The sequence below is a fragment of the Eptesicus fuscus genome, chromosome 1, assembly GCF_027574615.1.
Source record: "Eptesicus fuscus isolate TK198812 chromosome 1, DD_ASM_mEF_20220401, whole genome shotgun sequence".
Taxonomy (NCBI): domain Eukaryota; kingdom Metazoa; phylum Chordata; class Mammalia; order Chiroptera; family Vespertilionidae; genus Eptesicus; species Eptesicus fuscus.
Window position 1 is genome coordinate 7,279,437 of NC_072473.1, and position 24,164 is coordinate 7,303,600.

The 24,164-nt window shown below is 38.0% G+C and overlaps 1 protein-coding gene across 1 annotated transcript in view; it reads right to left on the reverse strand.

Annotated features, from left to right (window-relative positions):
* Positions 1-1,407: 1,407 nt before the first annotated feature.
* VEGFD (vascular endothelial growth factor D) overlaps positions 1,408-24,164 on the reverse strand; it is a 28,639-nt gene continuing 5,882 nt past the window's right edge. Inside the window, exons 2-8 of the mRNA XM_054715532.1 lie at positions 23,316-23,324; positions 16,665-16,866; positions 13,498-13,688; positions 10,237-10,385; positions 8,940-9,040; positions 2,562-2,757; positions 1,408-1,950 (exon numbers count right to left, since the gene is read on the reverse strand). Of these exons, the coding sequence (XP_054571507.1) occupies positions 1,824-1,950; positions 2,562-2,757; positions 8,940-9,040; positions 10,237-10,385; positions 13,498-13,688; positions 16,665-16,866; positions 23,316-23,324 (975 nt within the window). The 3' untranslated portion in view covers positions 1,408-1,823. The remainder of the gene's footprint in view (positions 1,951-2,561; positions 2,758-8,939; positions 9,041-10,236; positions 10,386-13,497; positions 13,689-16,664; positions 16,867-23,315; positions 23,325-24,164) is intronic.

Genomic DNA, 24,164 nt, shown 5'->3' on the forward strand with positions numbered 1-24,164 from the left:
TGACTCTGGGCTTGGCCACTCAACTTGCTTAGCCAATAGGATATCTGTAAATGAAACACAGCAGAAACTTTCTAAGTGCTTATGTACTGGGGCATGTCCTATTGGAACCTTTCCAACTGAAAACCAATGGCTGTGCTGTGAAGAAGCTCTCGCAAGAAAGACACTGAATGATGGAAAGCCAAATGTAGAGAGACCTTGGAGAATGAGAGTTCACCTTGGGCATTCCAGTGGCAGATGAGTTCCCATTCCCTGATCACAAAATCAATGCAATACTTCATTATTTATTAAATAATTATTTATTAGGCATCTACTATATGCAATACATTGTTCTCACACTGAGCATTTTGAGTAAATTAGACAAAGTCTAGCTCTTATTGACCAAATTCATTAAGCTTACAATTTTCACCCATCTATTGCTTCCCTTAAAAGCCTTAAAATGGATTATTTGTGTCATCTCCTTTATCAAGTATCTCAGACAGCATTTTAATATCATCCAACTTGATCATTATGCTCTCCAATCTGTTTCCATCTCTAAACAACCACCCACCACACTGCCTTAGTCACAGATTTATAATCAGAGCTGTCATATTACTAACTCTCTCGCATTGTGGCTTAGATAATTAGGGATATCATACATCACTGGCATTTATTGTATTTGCTTTAAGCTCTTGGTAATAGAGAATTATCAGCCCACATACCAAAACTATTAGTATGATAAGTATTTCTGTACAATGACCAGTGAATTGTAATAAGGCAATAGGCCAATTACCCCACCTCCACCCTGAGGACCAGCCCCACCCCAGATCAGATCCAGCCTCAGAATCCAAGTGCAAATCTCTTGGTGTTTATTGGGGGTTGAAGAGGCAAGAGGGAGGGGGTTTAGTGCAAAGCCAAATTGCAAATAGTTTTGTCCTAGACCAGAATTCCTGATAATAGCTCCACCTAAATGGCAATTAGGAAGATAGAGCCACTAACCAAAACATGGTTTGAGTAGGTTTGGGGGCAGATCCAAAGATTTCCAGGGAGTCCGTGGGCTCTCCTTTGCCCTGGGATGAGGGTCAAGTCAAGTTAAATTGAATCTCAAAGGAAAGATTGGTTTCTAACTGATTTTTGGGGTCACATTTATTTAACATTGTTTAGCATCTTAAACCTTGTGATAGCTACTCCTTAGGTTTTCCAAAACTGGTGTCAAGTTTTGTTGTGCTTATGTCTCTCCCCACAAGCCCCACTTCTAAATTCTTTTCTCTCTTCACAACATTGTTTTCTTTAGCACAAAATTTAGAGTGGAACCAAATTAAATAACACACAAAATTCAATGGCTTGAATAATGGTGTTTATTTTCTTTAAATACACTTAAATATGAAACAACAGACAAGAGTTTGGTAAACTCAAAACTACAAGCTGGACAGTAATCAGAAAATCAGTGCTGATCATATGAATCAAATCTGCATAAGGAAGAATCAGAATAATTCACGAGAGTTGCAATTAGCAAAGGACTCAGAGACTATTCAAATTGCCTCATCTGCTGTGAGTAATCAGTCACATAGCACTTATCATTCCATGATGATCGAACCTTTTTCATTCACCAAACAGAAAGGGTTAGGCTCCCTCTTCTCCACTCCTTGGTGTGCAGAGAAGCTATCTATCAAGGAACCAGGGAATCCTCAGCTGCTGTTTAATGGAAGGTTGGTTTGGATTCACCTAGTACTATGTGAAATGAATTTTTTCCAACACCTGGAAAAAAAAGAAAAATAGTGACAGCAACTTGGCAACGTGGCATGCTGTTTAAAATGTGGGAGGAGGAACTTGGGAACAAAGCTGAATCAAGGATTTTCTTGACTGTGGAGCTCATGGGTAGGCCTTTTCTCCTTTGGAAAGCGGCAATGCTTTGCACAGGCTGATTTAGCATTTGTACACATTCTGGTGTGAAAGGGGCATCCATCCTCACAGCTGTTGTAAAAAATAAATAAATAAATAAACGTGAGAATTCAGAATCCAGGACTATAATTCAACGAAATAGCTCTGTTCTGATTTAAGTTTTTAAAGTAAATTTTCCAGATATGTATTTAAAGTGTCAATATAAAATCCTGAATAGTTATCCCACATGGAATCCAAATCCATTAAAGTGCACTCAGTAACCTTTAACTGTTCTAGTCATCAATAATTTTCTTGCTACATAAATCCAGTGATATGCTCTTTCTCAAAGAAATAAAACAACCAAATAAACATATATGTTCATATATTGAGAGATACTGAACCAAAGAGTCTACTGATCTGAAACCCCCCATTACCCCCCACAAATAATTGTTTAAATTTCATCATTCTAGTTTTTGCTTAAGATCCATAAGCCAATAATAGCAAGCAGGATTTTCTTCATTTCTCAATTAATCATCACTCTGTAATCTCTTGCTTATTCTTAGTTGCCAGACCTCTGCTTTACTATCAAAAAGGGGCTTGGGCACTGAAAAAAATGGCTTAATAAGGAATCCCACTAAATCAAAATGGCATTTACATTAAATGTCGATGAGTCAAGTTAAGGCGAAAGTGAAAAAGCCATTCACCTGCAGGTATCTGGGTGAAATACCTTGTGCTTCCGGCAGCAGCTCTCCAGACTCTCTCTGCACTCAATGCAACTGCAGTTTTCTGGGTGCTGGATGAGATCTCCGGGACAGGTGGTCTTACACACGCACTCGCAACTATCTTCATCAAACTTCATGTGCGGCCCACAGAGAGTCAGTTCCTGGAGGTGAGAGGGGTCTACACAGAAATAGAGAAGTGTTGGTCGAATAGCTGTAGCATGGATAACATCATTCCCAAAGTGTATTCTTTACATCATTCTCAAATCACTTGAATTCACGAAATTTCCCTTCCTGTAGATTTCTCCCTAATCTTTCCACAATGAGGGAGATTCACCTCTAATTTCATAATGAAAATACAGAATCCATGTGTTCTCTTCAGCTTGTGATAAAAATGTTATAAACTGAATATTCTTGGTAATATTTTTTAGAGATTTTTAGGTTGGTGACTTGTTAAAAAGGCAAACTTTTACAATCAAGTATGAATAATAAAATATAAGATGTGTATGGATTATGAGTCTAGTCATCCCCAGTTTTTAGGTGAAGATTAAAAGGAAAGAGGAACAGAAGTATTGGCACTGTAGAAATACACTTCAGCCCTTTCAGATTGTGGATAGAAACAGTGATGTAGTTCCTCACCACAGATCACAACACTGATATAAAAAGGAAATAGGTATAATGAACTTGGATTCCACAGATATCTTCTGGGAGATATGTTCAGCTGAGAGAGGAGGGTCTGAGAAGTTTTTTATACACTTAGCTGACAGACACTTCTAGAAAGTGTACAATTGCTCCATGTCCAAGTCTAATCATCAAGTTGAAATTCATTGCAAAAAAATGAAAGAGAAACTTTGGAAGAACTTGACTATATCACCTTAGCATTATTGAAGGCTTCAGAGCAAGTACATGTTTACTTTCTTACTCAAATCTGCTTCCCTCCAGTTTGCCTGATTTAACTAAGGGTGCCATTACTCTTGACTCATCTGCTATATTGAACCTAATCACCATGTCCACCCACTTCTGAGTTCTGCCTCCCTGAATTTGTTCATTCTTTTCCATCACGACTACCACTGCCTCAATTCAGCCAGTACCTTGTATTTTTTGTGTAGATGGCTGTCACTCATTTGCCAACACAGTTTTACCCTTTCAATTCATTCTCCATAAGGTTATCAAATGCAAATCTAATCATTAGTGATTTAAGTACCTTAAAAGGTTACCCTCTCTTTCAAAATAATAGCCAATTTTCCTACCAGGACATACAAGACACTCCATGAACTGACATGAACCATACTCATCTCTCTCTCTCTCTCTCTCTCTCTCTCTCTCTCTCTCTCTCTCTCTCTCTCTCTCTCTCTCCATTCCTATGTTCCACCCATACCAATTATAGTTATAGTACTTTCTTCTGATATGCCAGAGTATCTCACACTCATGCCTTTGGGCTCGTAATTCTTTCCCCCAATATCTTTCTCAAATTCTCCAAGTTTAGCCAAGTGCCCTTGCTATGTGCATATTTCCATCCTGTCCTCTTTTAGACTTCTTATATTTGTCTGTTTATTTCTCTGTTTCCTCCATTAATTAAAAAAATCCACCCTAGCTGGTTTGGCTCAGTGGATGGAGTGTCAGCCTGCAGACTAAAGGGCCCCAGGTTCGATTCCGGCCGGGGGCACATGCCTGGGTTGCGGGCTCGATCCCCAGTAGGGGAGCATGCAGGAGGCAGCCAATCAATGATTCTCTCTCATCATTGATGTTTCTATTTCTCTCTCCCTCTCCCTTCCTCTCTAAAATCAATAAAATATATTTTTTTAAAAATCCTAAAGGTTATAGGAACCAAGTCTCATTGTTCTGGCATAAAATAGGCACTCGATAAATATTTGTTGAGTTTATTTGGTGTAATAAAAGGATCCTGAATTCAGCTGATGTATGGAGACTGAAAAATCTCATCCAACATTCCAAAACATTGGGTTACACCATATGTTCTTGCCACTATCTGACCATTAATAATGGCAACCTTGTGTCATCCAATCTCATAGTTTTAACTGATCAGTAATTAATTATCTTTGAAGAGGAAAAAGATGAACTTTGTAAGCCGTATGCCAGAGAAGCAAATGTCACTTTGGGGCAAGATGAGAATAGCTTGTTAAAGGATAGTTAAGAAGCGCTTACAGATTTGCATGGATCACAAGGTGGCAGTAGAGACTCATTCAGAAAACTTCTGGCAAGACTAACTCCATTCTTAGACCCATGGTTTCGGGAAACACAGCCCACTTAGGTGTTCGCTGAACTTCAGCAAGATAGTTGGCAGAGGCAGGCCTCAGTCTCTCTAGACAAGTTAAAAGTAATAGAGACTGGATGTAGGAGAACTGAATAAAACAGCAACTAGCTAAAGGTGATACCCTGAAGTCATTCATGAATATATATGGTATTTGTCTTTCTCTGACTGGCTTATTTCACTTAGCATAATAATACCCAGGTCCATCCATGCTATCTCAAAGGGTAAGAGTTCCATCCTTATTACAGCAGTGTAGTATTCCACTGTGTAGATGTACCACTGTTTTTTAATCCACTCATCTACTGATGGGCACTTGGGCTATTTCCAGATCTTGGCTATTGCAAGTAACGTTGCTAGGAACATATGGGTACATATATTCTTTCTGATTGGTGTTTCGGTATTCTTAGGATATATTGTCAAAAGTGAGATCGCTGGGTCAAATGGTAGTTCTATTTTTAGGTTTTTTGAGGAAACTCCACACTGTTTTCCACAGTGGCTTCACTAGTCTGCATTCCCACCAGCAGTGCATGAGGGTTCCTTTTTCTCCGAATCCTCACCAGCATTTCTTGTTTGTTGATTTATTCATGGCAGACTTTCTGACAGGTGTGAGGTGGTACCTCATTGTCATTTTAATTTGCATCTCTCTGATGGTTAGTGACTTTGAGTATTTTTTCATATATCTATTGGCCGTCTGTATGTCCTCATTGGAGATGTGTGTATTCAGGTCCCTTGCTCATTTTTAATTGGATTTTTTGTCTTCCTGGTGTTGAGTTGTATAAGTTCTTTATATATTTTGGCAATTAACCCCTTTTCAGGTGTATCATTGGCAAATATGTTCTCCCACACAGTGGAGTTCCTTTTCATTTTGTTGATAGTTTCTTTTTCTGTACAGAAACGTTTTAGTGTGATGTAGTCTCATTTATTTTTTCCTTTGCTTCTTCTGCCTTAGGAGATATTTTGGCAAAAATATTGCTATGAGAAATGTCTGTGATTTTACTGCCTATGTTTTTTTCTAGGATTTTTATGGCTTCACCACTTACATTTAAATGTTCTATCCATTTTGAGTTTATTCCTGTGTATGGTGTAAGTTGGTGATCTAATTTCATTTTTTTTGCATGTACCTGTCCAATTTTCCCAACACCATTTATTGAAGAGACTGTTTTTACTCCATTGTATGCTCTTGCCTCCTTTGTCAAATATTAATTGACCATGAAGGTGTGGGTTGATTTTTGGGGTTTCTGTTCCATTCCACTGATATATACGCCTGTTTTTGTGCCAGTACCAGGTTGTTTTGATTACAACGGCTTTGTAGTATTATATATTGATTTTAATCATAGGGAGGTTGATGATGTGATGCGAATGTATTCTGTTCCCAACCTTGTTCCATTTATCATTTTTATCAATAAACTGATGGATTTTTTCCAAGTAAATTCTTGAAGTTGTGGCTATCTTGACGAATATAAAATACAAAATCAGGACTACTCAATTTTTCATTTTTTGGTATTTTAAAACAGTTTAGAGCAATGAGCTGAATCTAACTGGATACTATTCAATTGGACTTAGATTCACTAATTAAAATGTGCTCATTCAGGGACGAGGTCATTGTACAAAAGGCAGTTGACTGCCACAAGTGTGCAAAAGGTGTTTAGTGAACAATAAGCTCAGTATATGTCATCCATTGGATAAGACCATTGGAGATGTGACCAGGAACTTGACCCACATTAATTGAATTATGGGACATGAAAATTAGAAGTGATCATGATCCAGGTTACCCCATGCTTCTCACTTCCATCAATACTACAACTTCTCAAAAGGTACTCTGCTTCCTTTCTGGTCCCAGGACAACTCATCCTCTTCTACTCTGCTACTGGATTGATTTTGCTAAAATGCTAATTGTTGCTGTCAGTCTCCTGCTTGAACCAGTTGAGTGATTTCTCTTTGCCCCTAGTATCACATCTAAGCTCTGGGACAAGGTTCATAGAGTGCCCTGTGAATCTCTCCAGCTTTCTTTCTCACTTCTACCCCTCTTCTTCCATTATATCACCACCATGCAACTTCTTCCAGCACTCCAACATGCTATGCTCTCTCACCTCCAGTCCTGAGCACTCATTTTTCCCCTGCTCAGAGCACTTCTCTCTTTCCCCACTACTCTGCCTAACCCTCAGCACCCATGTGCACCAGCTGCGTCCCTCCCCAGGAATTACCTTCAGCAGAAAGAGGCCATGTTACCTAAGGTTACATCCCCTTCCCGAGGTAGCCCACATACAATGAATGACAAGATCATAGGACCCAGACTTGTTCCATTTATCTTTTTTACCAATAAACTGATGGAATTTTGGGGGCATCCTCCCAAGGACCATCCCAGCTTCAGCTCCCCATAGGATTGGCTGACACCTCTTAGCAACTGCAACACAGTTCATCTTCTCCCTCTGCCCAGTCCTGATTCCCTCTCACACTTTAATGCATGGTACTTGCATGCAAATCTCCTGAGTACAAATCTCTCTCAGAAGCTGTGGACCAGGAAAACCTTGACTAGAATACTAGTAGCCTATAAGTTCTATGTATATTGCCTCCCACAATAACTTTCTAACACTGTTATAAATGAGTCACATGGAGAAAGAATTATACTTGTTTTACATGAATCTATAGGGTAAACCCTGAAATAATGAGTTGATACTCGAGAGCTGGTATATCCAACATGGTTGCTACAGACCATATTGAGCATAAAATGGCAACTCCGAATACAGATGTGCTGTATGTACAAAATTCACAGTGGATTTCAAAGACTTAGCACAAAAAAAATGAAGATAAATCATTAATAAATTTTATATTGATTGCATGTTAAAATGACACAATTTTTGATATGTTGGATTAAATAAAATATATGAAAAATCATTTCACCTGTTTCTTTTGATCTTTTTAATGTGAGTACTATAAAATGCAATTTATATATGTGACTCTCACTGTAATTCCATTGAAGGTAGTGCTCTGGAGTGAGAGATTTGGGTTCAATATAGTTTACTAGCAATAAGAGTATGGTCAGAGTAGCTATGCTGCCTCGGTAGGTGGTGAGTTTCTCCATGACTGATATATGTCCAGCAGAGGATGGATGAATTTTGGTGGGAAGGACGCAGATAACATTCAAGATCTTCATGGGCATTTAAATTACATGAACGTTACGTTTCCCTCAAAATCTGGGTTAAACTTTCATGCTGACAGATAGAAATATAGGAAGTAAGATATTACTTATGGTTTCTAAGGACTGATTCCTTAGAGTTGAATCCTTACTGGTCTTGCTTGCAAATAAATCATAGTTTAAAACAAGCAAAGTTCAAAATTGCATGATTCTTTATAATTTTTTCCCCAGTGGAATCATATCAAGTTCTTGGTAAATAAACAAAAATGCATTAATTTTTAGCCAAATGCTCATCACCAAAAATCACAGCATTATGAGTTATGAGCAGTGATGTTTGCCTATCTCATTTGGTTCCCAATTCCCCTTAGTCTAATAGCTGTGTTTTACTTTTAATTTGATTTAGTTTCAGAAAAAATTTCCTCTTATCCCCCCACCCCTTTTTTCAAATAACTGTCATGTTTTCACATGACACAGTTAAAAGAAACCAAGAAATCCAAAATTATTTTATGTTCTGGTGAGACTTTTATATAAATAAGTTAGTAAAATGTGGTTAACTGTTTAGTTCTGAAGTGGCTTTCATTACAGGTTTCCATCCCCTTTAAAATTAAATGTTTTGGGATGCTCTAAATGCTTTGGACTTTTCTTTAATATTATAAAGCAGATAATGCATTAGTGGGTCTGCTATATAATTAAAGCACAGAGGGCTGTGGAATCTGACTGCTTCTATCACTTTTAGTTGTATGACCTTGAGAAAATCACTAGACATCATAGTATGTACACTTTGTGATTGTAAAAAAGAGGATAATAATAGTACATTATAGGGTTATTGTGAGGATATAATGAGTTAATACATATAAAAGGCTTACAACATTGCCTGGTCATATTAAGCACTCAATAAATGTTAGTTGCTATTGTTATTTTTATTATTACTATTATTATTTCATACTGCTCTCATTACCTTCCATTCCAGCAAGTGGATTCTCCTCTTGTAAAACACATTTACATTTGCTGCTATCCCATAGCATGTCAATAGGACAGAGTTTCTTGGAATGGGAACAACTAGAAAAAAGAAATAAACCAGATTTAAAAGCTTTCAAGGGCAACCATACCTTTGAAACATTTTTAAAAAACATTGCATATATTTCTGAGTGAGAATAGTTAAGATTTCAAATAGCTTAATTCATATTTATGAACTTCGTATTATTAGTAATTCTGTAATTACAAATATTCTACTTAGAAACCTTTGGAAATGAAACTGTAATTTTGGGAAGTTATAATCTTTAAGAAGATTGGTGTTAACATGACGCAAATTAGCTGTCAACAGAGCCTATTTACCAAAAGTAAATATTGTTCTAACATAGCACTATCTTATTTAAAATAAAGAACATTGGTTGGAATAGCAGGAACATCTTGAGGATAAATGTGCCTTATAGATGAGCTTTCTTTTCTGCTTAAGGGAGGTGGAGATGTCTTCTTAGCTCACTGTTAAGTAACATATAACCACCAGCTCTCTCTTTCACTTGCCACTCACACATGTGTTTATTGATTTATCTTTGCAAGATCTAAGTATTCAACGTAGTTAGTTTATATTTTTACGCAGTGTTTGTAATTTGACCTTCATTTGTTTCTCAATTTTTTTTTCCAAATCAATGATTCTTCTCTTTGATTCCAGAACAGTTCAGGGTGTTATAATTTGTGTCATAAAGAATCACAAAATACTCTTGGAAAATTTTCAAAGTCAATTGAATTTTAAGTAATTTTCATTTTAAATAAGAATTTTTCATTTGGTAATCTCAAGAGGAAGGGTTAGAAAATCTCCAAACTCAGATGCAGATAATTTTGGCACTTGCCAATGACTCCAGGAACCTTTTTCCCACCCCTAACTTTGGGACTGAGATGTATAAACAGCCTAGAATGAGTTTTATTTAATGTTTGTTTTGGAATGAGGGAACATGTGCCAAAGTTGAGGCTGGAAGAAAGTTTTACGACTGCATTCGACTATGCATATTAAGAACAAAGGTGTACGCAGGCATGCTAAGTTAATAAGCACTGAGTTGTTTGGTCCTACTGCAATATACATCTAACACATGATAAAAAACGTATTTTCCAAACGTATTACCAGTAAATCTGAGTTAGAAGCTAAAAAATGAAGAACTTGAAGAGAAAGTGATGACTCTATAATTAATGAAGTATTCTACACACACAACTTAGGCAAAGGCAAGAACAAGTACTAATCAAATACAAGAAATGCTTACCCATCTTCTTCTGTGACCTCAATGGATCTTCTGATAATGGGGTATGGATGGCTGGGAGCTGTTGACAAGCACTTACAACCTGTATGGTTGGCAACTTTAACAGGCACTAATTCGGGCACTGATGTCAAAGGCACTGATATTTCAAAGAGCTAGAGTAGAGAAAATAACCATAATACACATATATTTAAAAGAATAATTTCTACAGTTTGCATTTTTGCCTTTGTCCTTTATGGTAGTGACTTTAGCAAAGTTTTTTCATCAAGAACAGAACTAGTAAGGATAAAGGCTAACATAGTGGAAAGACTGCTGGGCTGGGCTGGGAATCAGCTGACTGGGGACTTACCCAATTTTACCATGTATTTAAGCTTGATTAAATCTAATTTTTCTGTGCCACTGGTGCCCTTGTAAAATGGTACTGTTACTTCATGCTCCTGCTTTAAATTTGAGTGTAAATAGTGAAGTTTCTTTTTTCTTTTCTTTTTTTCCTATGAAGTTTCTTTGAGACCATGGTGAAGAGATTATTGTTCAAAAACAAATTTACTTATCACTTCTCATACTATCTCCATTGAAGGAATAGTTTCCTGTTCTTTGACTTTAGACTTGGCCATGTGACTTGTTTTAGTCAACAGGATGGTAGCAGATATGACACAACTACAAACTTGAACTGTGCATACTTTGTAGGGCTTGTAGCTATGAGAAGAGGATGATCTGACAGGCTTGCTGGTCCAAGAGATGAAAGACACAGGGAACAGACCTGAACTCAACCTGTAGCTTGGATTCAAGCCCTATGGAGCCTACTCTAAACTAACTAGATCTCAGAAACATGAGTGAGAATAAGTCTTTGTTGTTTAAAGCCCCTGAGTTTTAGGATGTTTATTATGCAGCATCACACAATAATAACTGACTGATACACGACCATCATGTCCAACCACTGAATTATAGGTAACATGAATCTCATTCATTCTATGTTTCTATATGCCAGCCCTATTGTAAGCACTTTTATATTAATTCATTTATTCCTTATTACAATGATATAGGGTGGGTGGTTTTTATTACCCTCCCCAACCTCTACAGGTGAATAAATAGATGGACAGAGAAGTTATACAACTTGCCTAAGGCCACATAACTATTGATTATAAGAGTGGACATTTGAACCCAGACAGTCTATTCTAGAGGCAGAGGTGATACTGTTAAGAATATACTTTATTACTTTTTGGAATGAAATTGCTGTGACCAGAAGGAGCAAGGTGGGATCTTGGGAAGTAGAATTTAGAGAAATGTCAATTACTTTGTTTCTAGAGTGGTTCTATGAGGTATGGATGAATTTGAACTTGATTTTAATGCTCTGTCCATTCAATCACGTCGATGTAGTCTTTGCTACATAGAAAATTCATTTATTCGCTTTGTTTCTAAGAGGTATTTCATGAAATAGTCCATAACTTTGGGATGAGAGGTAGTTAAAAAAACACAATTAAAATGTTCAAATATGCATATTTGGAAATAAAAACTGCTGTACACTTACAGTTAAGTACATTCTGTAAAACTAATCATTTGTTGAGTACAGCAGTCAAAATAAAGTACTCAACTATCTATTAAGTGAAAACAATCCATTAACGTTGTGTTTATTCTGACCTTTCAATATGTAATGGAATTCCATGAGACTAAGTAAGAGAGTGTTTTTAGAGTGTTTACTTTGCATAAACTTCATCTTATTGCGAAATTTTTCAGCTATGTTCTAGGAAATAACGTGGTCATGAACTAAAGCCTTTTACATTAATGCAAGCTTTGTTTTTTCTGAGAGTTGGTGCTTAGCCATGCTTGTTATTTTTTGACCTGATTGTCAAATAGTAGAGGTCGGAATTGACAAGTTGTGAGATTCTCTAAAAGGATTTAGAAAATGAAACTCTATAGTTTAAGGGGTATTTTAGGGGGTAGGAGGAACAAAATTAAGGATAAGAACCTATTGCCAAACAAATCAGCATTCCATTTATATATATATATATATATATATATATATATATATATATATACACACACATATATGGTAAATATGCATACAGAATAAAGACTATATAGGCAAATGTGATAATTAAATGAATATATGAACATGCACAAGGAATTTGCAAAATAGCGCCAAAAGGAATGTAGTTTGACTTACCGCTTTTTAATATGTTTTCCTAAGTTTGTTATTACTTCTCTCCTATGCAACAATTATATTTTGCAACAATATGGTAGCAATAAAAAGAAAAACTTATCTACTGAGCAAAAAGGATTTTATGAGATGGAAAGGGAAGAATTATTTCTTTCATGGAGACTGCAGAATTGTTTTCAAATGTCTTTTGTGCTCCATATTTTCCATTTGCCTCTCCAGAGATGGCATCCTCTCTCTTTCCTTCCCCACTGGGCTCTGTGTCCCAAGACACTGACATCTATGAATGACATCTATAGGTCTTCTTGCCTTCCATACTCCCTACCCCCCACTCTTTGCCAGGCTAAGGGTTGACCTTGGCCACCATTCCTCCAGCCAGTCCTGCAGCCCTCTTCCTCACTTTCTCTCTGGGTCCCATAACTACTCTTCAGTCCACAGGTGGAAGCAGGTCCCCCTTTTGCTAGCTCTGGGTACTGCACCAGCCCTTCCTCTTTTCCCCTATCCCAGTGGTCGGCAACCTGCAGCTCGCGAGCCACATGCGGCTCTTTGGCCCCTTGAGTATGGCTCTTCCACAAAATACCATGGCCTGGGCGAGTCTATTTTGAAGAAGTGGCGTTAGAAGAAGTTGAAGTTTAAAAAAATTTGGCTCTCAAAAGCAATTTCAATCCTTGTACTGTTGATATTTGGCTCTGTTGACTAATGAGTTTGCCGACCACTGCGCTATCCCGTTAAACGCTTCTCAGTCACTCCATTTGAACAACACAGAACCTAACTAATCAACAATGCAGCTGTCTTCATTCCTTTTAATGTCTATTCTAGTAACTTCCATATGATTATAGTATCACAGAGGCAATGACTGATAAAAATTCAGGCTCTGGAGTCTCACAGACCTAGATTTGAAGCCCAGCTCTGCCGTAAGTTACTTCTCTGAGCCTAAGTTTTCTCTTCTATAAAGAAGGATAAAAAGATACCCTTTTAGCTTGTTTCACGGATTAAATGAGACAACGCACACAAAGCATTTAGCACAGTGTTTGGCAAAAAGCTCAGTTGCAGCTGTCAACACTATCGTCATTGGGACTTGGCAGAGGACATGCTACCTGGTGTCCTCATACCTGTTTGGAAACATACGAGGTGCTGGTGTTCATGCAGATGACGCTCTCTTCATTGCAGCAGCCGCCACACCGGAAAACGTTCACACAGGGAGGTTTGAAGAACCTGTTGGTGCTACTCCCCAGCTCACTGGCGACCTCCACACACGTCTCTCTAGGGCTGCACTGGGTTCTTTGCCATTCCTCATCTATAACTGCAGAGAGGAAGCTCATTGGTGCCAGCAGAAGAAACTGACCTGACATGCCAATGTGAGCCAGGGTTATGCTGGACACAGTCGTAGCGCTTATTTTACTAGTTATTTTTTGTCGCTCCTTTAACCAAAGATTGTTTACAGAAAAATTAGAGTCAAAATCTGTTCCTTCACCCTTATACAATACCTTTCTAGAATATAATTGTATTTTTCTTTGGTGAAGAACACCATATCCTATATATAACCACATTGGTATATCTGAAGAAGCTGGTCAATTAAGAAGTAAATGGAAGAGTGTAAAGAAATAACATGTGTTATTTATTAAGCAATTTATATGACACAGATGAATAGCATGTCTTCTACTTGAAGCCAGGAGTGCACAGGTTTTAGCACCATTGAGGCATACATTTTTTGTTGGTTGCCTAACTAAGTCCTGCCAACAACCACTAAGTGAACTTCAAAACACATCCTAACCCAGTTGAACTTCGAGATGCTCCCTGTGGCCCACGCTGACACCTTGACTGCATCCTTTGGAGAGGCCCAGGAGGGACCCGCATCTAGGCCATGTCTGCATTTATGACTCACAGAAACTGTGAGATTAAAAAAATGTTGTTTTAAGCAGCTAAGTTTTAGGTTAAATGTTATGCAGCAATAGATAAATTCTCCATTTTTACCCCATCTTCAAAAATGTGTATTGGTCTCTCCCCAGAATATTCTAAATTCCCATATATGTGAACATGTTTCCACTAGAAGAGACAGAGGAACATCTGCTTAAAGAACACAAACATAATGTTATTGTTGGAGATCTGACTATGGCCTATAAATTATTCCCTTAAAACATGTTTCCATATTTTCCCCCTCTTAATCTCAATTTTGCTCATATGTTGCTTCTTTAATCACTGAAAGTCACAAAATACAAGATGTTTGGCCAGCTGAGAAACATTACAACACTAGACAATTTGCCTAAACTCTTTTTTTAATAATAAAATCTTTTATCCTAAGAAACCTTTTTAAATTTCTGATTTTGAATATTTATATAAAGAGCCTAAAGTCTATAAATATGAGAGATAAGTTATGCAATTAGATGTTAATATAGATATCTCACTACCATTAATCATGAATCCTAGAAAAAAACAAGTGATTAAATTATGAAGATATTACTGTTTAAAATTCTACTTAAATATTGTTTTCCATTTGCTTTTTTATAAAACTAAGTTTTGAGAGTTGGAGCAGTAAGATTTTAATCAAAATTGTATGGAACTATGACCAATGTCACCGAGTAAAGCCTGCATAACTCTACTAGTCTTCATACCACCAGCATGTCTGTTCTGCCTCCAAGATTACCCTGAAATCCATGAGGGAGAGTTGATAACAAATTATAAGTGATGTACTACGCCCATTTGATTATTTACTGCTTCTAACCTAGTCAGAATTTCAGATGATCCCCCACATAATGAGATACTTTACAGCTTTTAAAAATATTTTTACACTTTTTATGGTTTCCTCCTTAGGAAATGTCAATGTCACTGACTTTTTAAAATCACCTAATTTTGGTTTTATGGTAATGCTTGGCTAACTCTGTCTTCACAGAGTATCTCCAGCCCTGCTCAGTTCTTTACACAGGTAATCTGGTTAAGGCCTTGGATCTCAGGTGAGGCCTGACCTCTTTGCTTTCATAAAGTCCAGGATAATTTACCACAAAGAAGTGACTAGAGCTTCAAACCTCTGGCTAAAAATGGGTTCTAGGCCATGGTTCCAATGATCTCAACTCATTTAGACACACAGTCATACAAAAACACAAAGAATCCTCTTCACACGCAGGCCCACGATGCAGCCGAGAAATTTATCCCTGCCTACACAAAGCCTCCCCACAGCCAACAAAAGCGGCCTGTGCAACCTCATCATCTTTTTACAAGTGGGGAAAAGTAAAGATAACTCTAGAAAGAAAGAAAAGAATGATTTTGGCTTAGTAGTCAAATTGAATTATTTGATAAATATAATCCATTAGCAGGCAATCATATTTTAATCAATTCTAAAATGCTAGGTCCTGGGGTGGGGCAGGAACCGGGTAGAGGTGGGCAATGGGGGAAAAGAGATAGAAATCTGTAATATTCTCAACAATAAAGATAAAAATATAAATAAATAAAATAAAATGCTAGGTCAACACTGCTACAGTGGCTTCTTGCATTATGTTGACATGTCATAAAAAAAATTAAATGCCTAATTGGAAGCCACACAATTTCATTTGGCATGCATTTTATTCATTATGATACAGTACATATAGACAATGGTTTTCTTATAAAGGACCACCATCCTTACTATGAAACAATCATTCCCTTTATTTCCAATTATGTTATTTTATAGTCTGGAGTTTAGATTATTTCGCCTAGAGAGAATCAATTATTCTGCTAGTAATACCAGCATACGTTATTAAAATTTAGCTTCCAACTTTTACTTTTCATTTTTTACTTTAAAAAAAACATAGAATAGCAAAGCAATAAAATGTTATATCTAAACTATCAGTTTTTATCTATGAATGTATAGCAGTAGAATGTTTTTTATTAATGAATGCCAAGGTTGTTTTATTTTTAAGTAAACACAATGATTTTTTAAAAATTAAAAACCATCTTTCTGGGGTGTTTTGCCCTCACATCTTTGAGTTAAATATACTTCTGTATTTTGAAGTGTTCTTTTGTGTTGATTTTTTAAATCTCAAAATCATACTGACTATATTTCTCTGCAGAGTTAATATAGGAAAACAAGAGTAGATATAGAAAAGTAGGATTCTCCGTTAACACCAAAGCTATGAAATCAGGCCCCTGTTCCTCTCCCTAACACATGCTGCCCTGCTCAAACTTTTGGCAGAGGTTGGTGCATTTGTTACTATCTGAGAAAGAGCAAGAATTGGCCTACACACACACACACACACACACACACACACACACACACACACACACACACACATACACACACACCTACCTTTTAATGTTTCAATGTCATAGAAAGTTGCCGCAAACCTGGTGGACCGATGGGATGCTGAGCGAGAGTCCGGGGTGGTAAAACTTTTCAGCTTCAGTCGGCATCTCCACAGCTTCCAGTCCTCGAAGTGTGTGATTTGCAGCAGTTCCTCCAAGCCAGAAGCCGCCCTAATCTGCTGTTCAGATTGTTCTAACATTGACCTCTTGGAAAAACAAACAAAATCGTGGTATGAAACCAAGTTACTAAAGTTTTAATTTGTCTGATAACCTTTGTCTGAGCTGAAAAGAAATTAAAGGGATGATCCAATTGTACAACAGTACCTAGGGAAAACAAACTAGTATTTTTTAATCACATTCTGCTCACATGATTGAATCAAAGGGATTACTTATTTCCCCCTAGGTACTCAGAACATTTAAAAACAATGGTGGGATTCAAAATATGTCTACATATTAACCCCCAGAACCTGTAAATGTGATTTTATTTGGGAAAAGGAATTTTGCAGATGTCATAAAATTAAAGATCTTGAGATGAGATCTTCCTGGATTATCCACGTGGACCCTAAATACAAAGACAAGTATTCTAATAAGAAACAGAAGAGGGGAAGCCACAAACACAAAGGAGAAGACTTTTGGAGACAGAGGTAAATATTAAAATAATGCAGCCACAAGCTAGGGATGGCCTATAGCCAGCAGAAGCTGGAAGAGGCAAAGAAAGATTCACTCTTAAGAGCCTTTGGAGGAAGCAGAGCTCCTGCCTACACCTTCGTTTCAGAATTCTGAATTCCAGAACTGAGAGAGAATACATTTCTGTTGTTTTAAACCACCAAGTTTGTGGTCATTTGGTACAGCAGCCACAGGTAATCCTATCTAATAAAGAGGGAATATGCAAATTGACTGTCACACTGTCACAAAGATGGTCGTGCCCATAGCCACAAGATGGCGGCACCCAGTCCCCTCAGCCCTGCCAGAGTCCCCCAGTCCTTTCAGCCCTGCGGGGGGGAAGGGGTTGTGGCAGGTGCCTTCAGCCCACCAGCTGCCCAGGGCCGGCCCAAGGCTCAGGCAAGCCTTGGATGGCAGCTGCCCAGCCACCCAGGGCCACCCAAGGCTCAGGTAACCAGGGCTGGCTGAGGCTTGCACTGCCGGCAGTGGCAGCAGCAGAGGTGTGGTGGGGGCATCGCCTTCCCCTGATCACTGGGTTGCCTCCTGCCCCTGAGGGCTCCTGGACTGTGAGAGGGGGCAGGCCAGGCTGAGGGAACCCCCCTCCAGTGCATGAATTTTCATGCTCCAGGCCTCTAGTTAATATATATTTTTAAATTGCACTGTTTTTGTGACAGGAGCCAATGACAATTGTTTTCATTCTATTATTTGTTTGAGAAACTGACCCATAAAGTCCTGGGGAACCTGCCTAAAGTCACACAAGAAAAAAAGATTGTTGATTCTAATAACCTGAAATTTCTGACTTCTATTCCTCTGAGCCTTTTTTCTTTTTAAATCTGTTTGCTATTTCAAAGACATGGGTGTGTGTTTTTCTCATAAAATACACTTCTTCAGTTTATGCTGAAAATTTCCTTTCCACACAGTTGCATGAACTGTATTGACTGATATGATGCCTGGATTTGTAAGTAAAAATTACTTGGCCAGCCTGGCAAGTGTGGCTCAGTGGTTGAGCATCGGCCCATGAACCAGGAGGTCACAATTCAATTCCGGGTCAGGGCACATGCTTGGGTTGTGGGCTTGATCCCCAGTAGGGGCCATGCAGGAGGCAGCTGATCAATGATGTTCTCTCTCATTGATGTTTCTATGTCTCTATCACTCTCCCTTCCTCTCTCTGAAATCAATAAAAATATTTTTTAAATTAAAAAAAATGACTTGGCCAACAAAAGATTGTCAGTATGCAGCCTATTTGTTCTAAATTAGGGGCATTGTTATATAAATAACTATACACGTATACAATGAAATACTATGCGAGCATCAAAACCAGTGATATAGGTGTGTATTGGGAAGAATGAATCTGCATTCAACAGCATTTGGGGAGTAGATTTTTTTTTAGATATGATGATGTATACTGAGTTGTCCGAAAGTGGGTGCTCAGAAGAGCAAGTGTGTTCATGTATGATTCAGTTATATCTTTTTAAAAATTATTTGTGTGTATAATGTGCATCAAATATATAAACAATTAACCATTGTTAATTAATCATATATAATTTAAAACATATATAATATCTGGAGAAATATACATGAAAACATATACAATAGTTAATTTTCTAGATTAGGAATTATCAAAATATAGCCCCCTGACCTAATTCAGCCTGTTGCTCTCCTGTTTTTACAAATAAAATTTTATTGGAATACAGCCATGTCCATTTATTTTACATAGTATCTATGGCTGCCTTCATTCTACAACAGCAAAGTTGAGAAGTTGAAACAGACCTTCATAACAGTTTAAATCTGAGGCCATCCACTTTTTATAAATGTGAGTTCTGTTCTCAATCATTATATTTTTCATTATTCCGTTGTATTACATTGTTTTTATTTTTTTGAAATATTTATTAGAAATACATTGGAGTCTTTTAATGATCTTACATATATCTTAAATATATTTTTCAGATTTATCAACTTTTTCTCCAACTCATTTTTGTGTGTTATGCGTAAATTAAATTCATCTCTTCAATCACCAATTTTTCAATTGTGTGATCTACAATTTATTTTGTTAAGCTTTTAATTTCAACCATCATATTTCTAATTTCAAATATTTCTATTTCATTCTCTTTCCTATCTGCTTTTTGTTTCATTTCTGTATGTTTTTCCTAACTTGTAATTTTATTTTATGAATATTATTTCATTCTTTATCTCTTTAAGGGTCCTAATTATACTTATTTTAAGAATTTCTTCAAATTGTTTTATATTTTTACTTCACATATGAAGAAACCTCCTGTTCTAGATGAAAAAGGTGGCCAGCTAAGCAAAGCTCCTCACTGGACCTCTTGAGAAGTGTGGCTCTGAGACTATGTCTCAAGCCTTTACAAACTGTTGATGTTATTTTGTCAAACTGTGTCGGCAATATTTCTTCAGGAAGTTTGCTCATAAGGGGGTGAGGTGAATAGAATTTGTATATTTGGAAAACCCAGAAGCTTCCTTGTGAGCAATGGAGGGAACACATTTCACACAACTTTCCCTAGATTTGCTTAGAGATTTACAAGTGTGGCCTGGGGGCACAGTTCTTTGTAGTGGTCGTAGGGAGGCAGATCAGGTTGCAGTACAAATAGTTCCTGTTCCCTCCAACTCTTAGCAACTTCAATTTCACTGGAAGAACATTTTGCATTACACCTTTAACTTGGTGTTTAAGGCTTATCGAAAACTGAAAAATTTCCCCTGGTTTGGAGTAAAGTTGCACCACCAGGTTCCCAGCTGTTCTCCAGAGATATCCCCCACCACTGCCCCTCTGTTTCCATTTCTTACTCTTCCACCTGTCAAAAAATCTGTTCAGGCCATGTTAAACTTGTGAGTCTAAGTTTAAGTTTTGTGACTTGGCCTCCTTCAAGTTCCAAGTGGAAATAACATCTCCCAAAAAGAAGTTTTGCCCGATAAAATAAACCCCTCTGTCCTCTGGACAGACAGCTGATTGAAGAGGTGAGAACATGGATTCAAAGTGTTCAAAACTGGCTTTGAATGTTATAGTGCTCTGGAAAATGTGTTGGCAGTTTCTTGTAAAGTTCAACATTCACTCACCATATGAACCATAAGTCCCACTCCTAGGAATTTACCCTTGATAAATGAGGGTTTATGTTCACAGAAAAACCTTTATATGAATGTTTATAGTTTGGCTTTCTTTGCAATAACCAAAATAAAACTGGAAATAACCCATATGTCATTTAGTGGGTGAATGGTTAAGCAAACTGTGCTACATCCATCCCACATAATACCACTCAGCAATAAAAAAAAAATGGACTGTGGTACACATAGCAACTTGGATGGCTCTCAAAGGCATTGGGAGTGAAAGAAGCCAATCTCAAACGGTTACATACTGTACGATTCCATTTATGACAATCTCAAAAAAACCAAAATGGTAGTGATGAAGAAGAGATCAGAGATTGCCAGAGGTTGGGGGAGGGTATGAATATAAAAGGGTAGCATAAATGAAAATTTTCCTGTATCTTGATTGTTGTGGTGATTACACAAATCTATACATGTGTTAAATTTCATAAAACTGCACATCAAAATGCAATAATGTTGATTTTACGATATAGCAACTTAAAAAAATAAACTAAGCTGGCTTTGAATTCAGGCACTGCTCCTTTTTAGCTATTTGACTGAGGGTCAATTTTTAAACTTCCTTAAGCCTTGGTTTCCCCGTTTAGAGATGGTAATGCTAATAATGCTTCATAGAACTGATGTGGAGATTATACTAGGTCATATGTGAGAAATGATCAGGTATAGAGTAGGCACTCAATGAAGTTCATTTCCTTTCTTTCCTTTCTCAGGATCAGGGTATTTGGTCCTTTGCTGGGGTTTATAGGTCTCTGTTTGATGGCCCTTGATTTTCCTTAGTGACCAGAGAGGTTGGTTTGAAAAGAGCAAGATGGGGCAATTCCAATTAGAGTAAATAAAAATTAAAAAGAGGAAAACTTTTCCAGGGTAAATCAAGGGCACACTTTTTCTTTTCCTTAAAAAAAAAAAAAAAAAAAAAAAACATTTCCTGGGGATGGATATATATAATGCAAAGTGTCCCCACGGGAGTTCAACCGGGAGACTGGGAGTTCTATCACTCTCTATGACATGTGCTGACCACCAGGGGGTGGGGTGGCATGGAACAAAGGAAGGCCCTGGCCAGCAGCTGGCAGCCAGGGGAGGAAGGCCCTGGCCAGCAGCCAGAAGGCCCTGATTGGCCCTGATCACCGGTCAGGCCTAGGGACCCTACCCATGCACAAATTTTGTGCACCAGGCCTCTAGTTTTCAGATAAAAGGCCAATTTTAAAGTATCTGCTCAGGTTTTACATATATCTTTATAGATGGATAAAGAAAAATATGACCCACTTCTTAAACCTTTGTGTTTTATTAGGGTCTGGCCTTGCCCACAATAGATAGTACTTAACAGTAGGGGGCATACCAACTGTGGGCACTTGCTAATAATCACTGCTCTAGCTACACCTGTTTCAGATGCTCAGCTAGAACCAGCAGAAGGCCTGGTCCTTCTTCTCTGAAATCCAGAAACCTGGCCATTTGGTGGGGAATGGGGAGTGGGAGGCTCATGCTACCAGCAGCTCTTTTACTTCTGCAGTTCTATATTTAAATGCATATATATGAGAAATCCAGGTTCCTTAATTAAACTTAGACTAAGGAAAGGAACTACATATGCAGGGAAAGTGTGTGTGCATATGCTCACGTGCATACATACACATGCATGCATACACTTCTGTGAAAGTGTCTGCATAGCTGTCTGGGGATTCTAAAGGATTAGGATGTCTGGGACCTTCAAAGCCTCCAATTTGATGACTATTGTTGGTGGTTTTCTCCCCAGCCACAGTGTTTAGCATCTGGGGCAATGTCTATGCCCCTCTATACATTTTAAATCTGGGCTCTACTAAAATGTCTCTGCTCCCATTTGATGCATCTGTGCTTAGGAAATGTAGGGGCACATGAGTCTGGGATGGGTTTGAGTGGCAAAGCTCTAAAAGGATGCTCTGAATAACCCCCTGAGTATATATATTCATGAATTAGAGTCTCTTTATCATTGATCTCAAAGATCAAGGGCCCAATGTCTAATGAAACAACCCAGAGCCTTTATAGTAATTAGGTTGTTACAAATATTTTCACTGCCTCTCCTGCTCCCCCCACCAAAGAAGGAGTCTATTTCTCAGTCCAGTGACGTTGGGACATGTGACCTGCTTTGACCAATAGGATACATGATACAAGCAGAGGACTCAAATGTACTTATGATTACACAGTTCTCCTAGATTTCCACCATTACCACAAGCACCTGCTCCTTCTAGCCCACTGATCCAAGGAGGAGGAAAGACATGTGGGGCAGACCCATGGCTTGAGTCTTGACTCCCAGCTGACCCACAGAAATATAAGTGAGAATAGATTTTTGATGTTTGAAGCCACTGAAATTTGGACTACTTTGTCACACAGCATTATTGTGGCCATAATTAACTGCTACAGTCCTATTTCAACGTAACTTCTAACATAATCCATTGGGTGGGCAGAGAATTTGTATGCAGAACTTCATCATCCTTTTTACAAGGCAGCTTTGCTGTGCTGCTGGAAGCCCAGTATGCCCCCTTTCATCTTTCTTCCTAAAGATGCAGTGGCTCCATGTGAACACCCACTGCTCTCCTTCTCCTCCTCACCAATATCCTCTGCATTCTCTAAGATACTCAATGATCCTGAGTCTTGCTGTGACAGTGTAGTTATAAACCAAGCCCACTATTACAAAGGCTGCTTTTACTTTATCATCCCACTCTGTTCCTTCTGGGGAGTCTCTTATTTAGGATGAACTCAGGGTATTTATTCAACCAAAATTACACTCTTCCTAACTCTCTCCAAAATAAAACAGTAGGCAACAACAAAATATTTGCCATAGCAATATTCAACACCTATCATTTTTCTCTCTCCAGGAACTATTTTAGCCAAACCTAGATTTCAGGAAAACAGTGCTTTTCTCCATGTGAGTGTTACAGTTATTTAGGTAACAATGAATAACAAAATGAGACTCATTATAAAGAGTTACTTAAAATTTTTGGTATTAAAATGAGCCTTTCCACAGGTCAAATTGAACTTTTTGGCTGTTGGTAAGACGCAAACAACTAAGACCTCTTTAGTTTATAAAAAACATCACTTCCACTCATATGCCTGGCACATGGAAGACATTCCACAAATGTTTACTGAACTGAATGTACAGCTTTCCTTTTTCAGGGAGAAGGAGCCCTCTGAGCAGCAGGAATAATCCTGAGTGTCTTCCTTCAGTGATTCTATCCCAGTGTCCAACCATGGCTGTTTCCCATCTCAAAGGTATGTTGAGAAACATTTAGAAGCAACTCAAGTTGTGTGTGTTAGTCATTAACACTGTTAACTAAATATTTACAGCTTTCGACCATCTGAGCACATGGAAGGATTGCACTTCTGGGCCCCTTGTGGTTGATGGGGTGATGAGTCAAGGGCTTGTGAACAAAAGTGATGTCTGTCACTCCAGGCCAGAGCATTTAACTGTCAGGGAAAGACTCTCCAGGGCTGTCCTTTCCTCCAGCATGGTGATTAATGACATTCAAGATGTGGATGCTAGCCAGTATCATCCTGATGTAGAGTTGACCCTGGATGAACCAGAATGTTCATGTGGTATGAGCAATTAATAAGTCTCTGTTGTTTGTGAACCCTAAAGATTTGGGGTTATTTGAGCATGTTGTGGTCTAGCCTGACTGATAACATTTCTGACCAGAGTACTTTGCCATAATTTACCACATGTTCACAAACCCAGCTGGTGTAAAATGAAAACATAGACAGC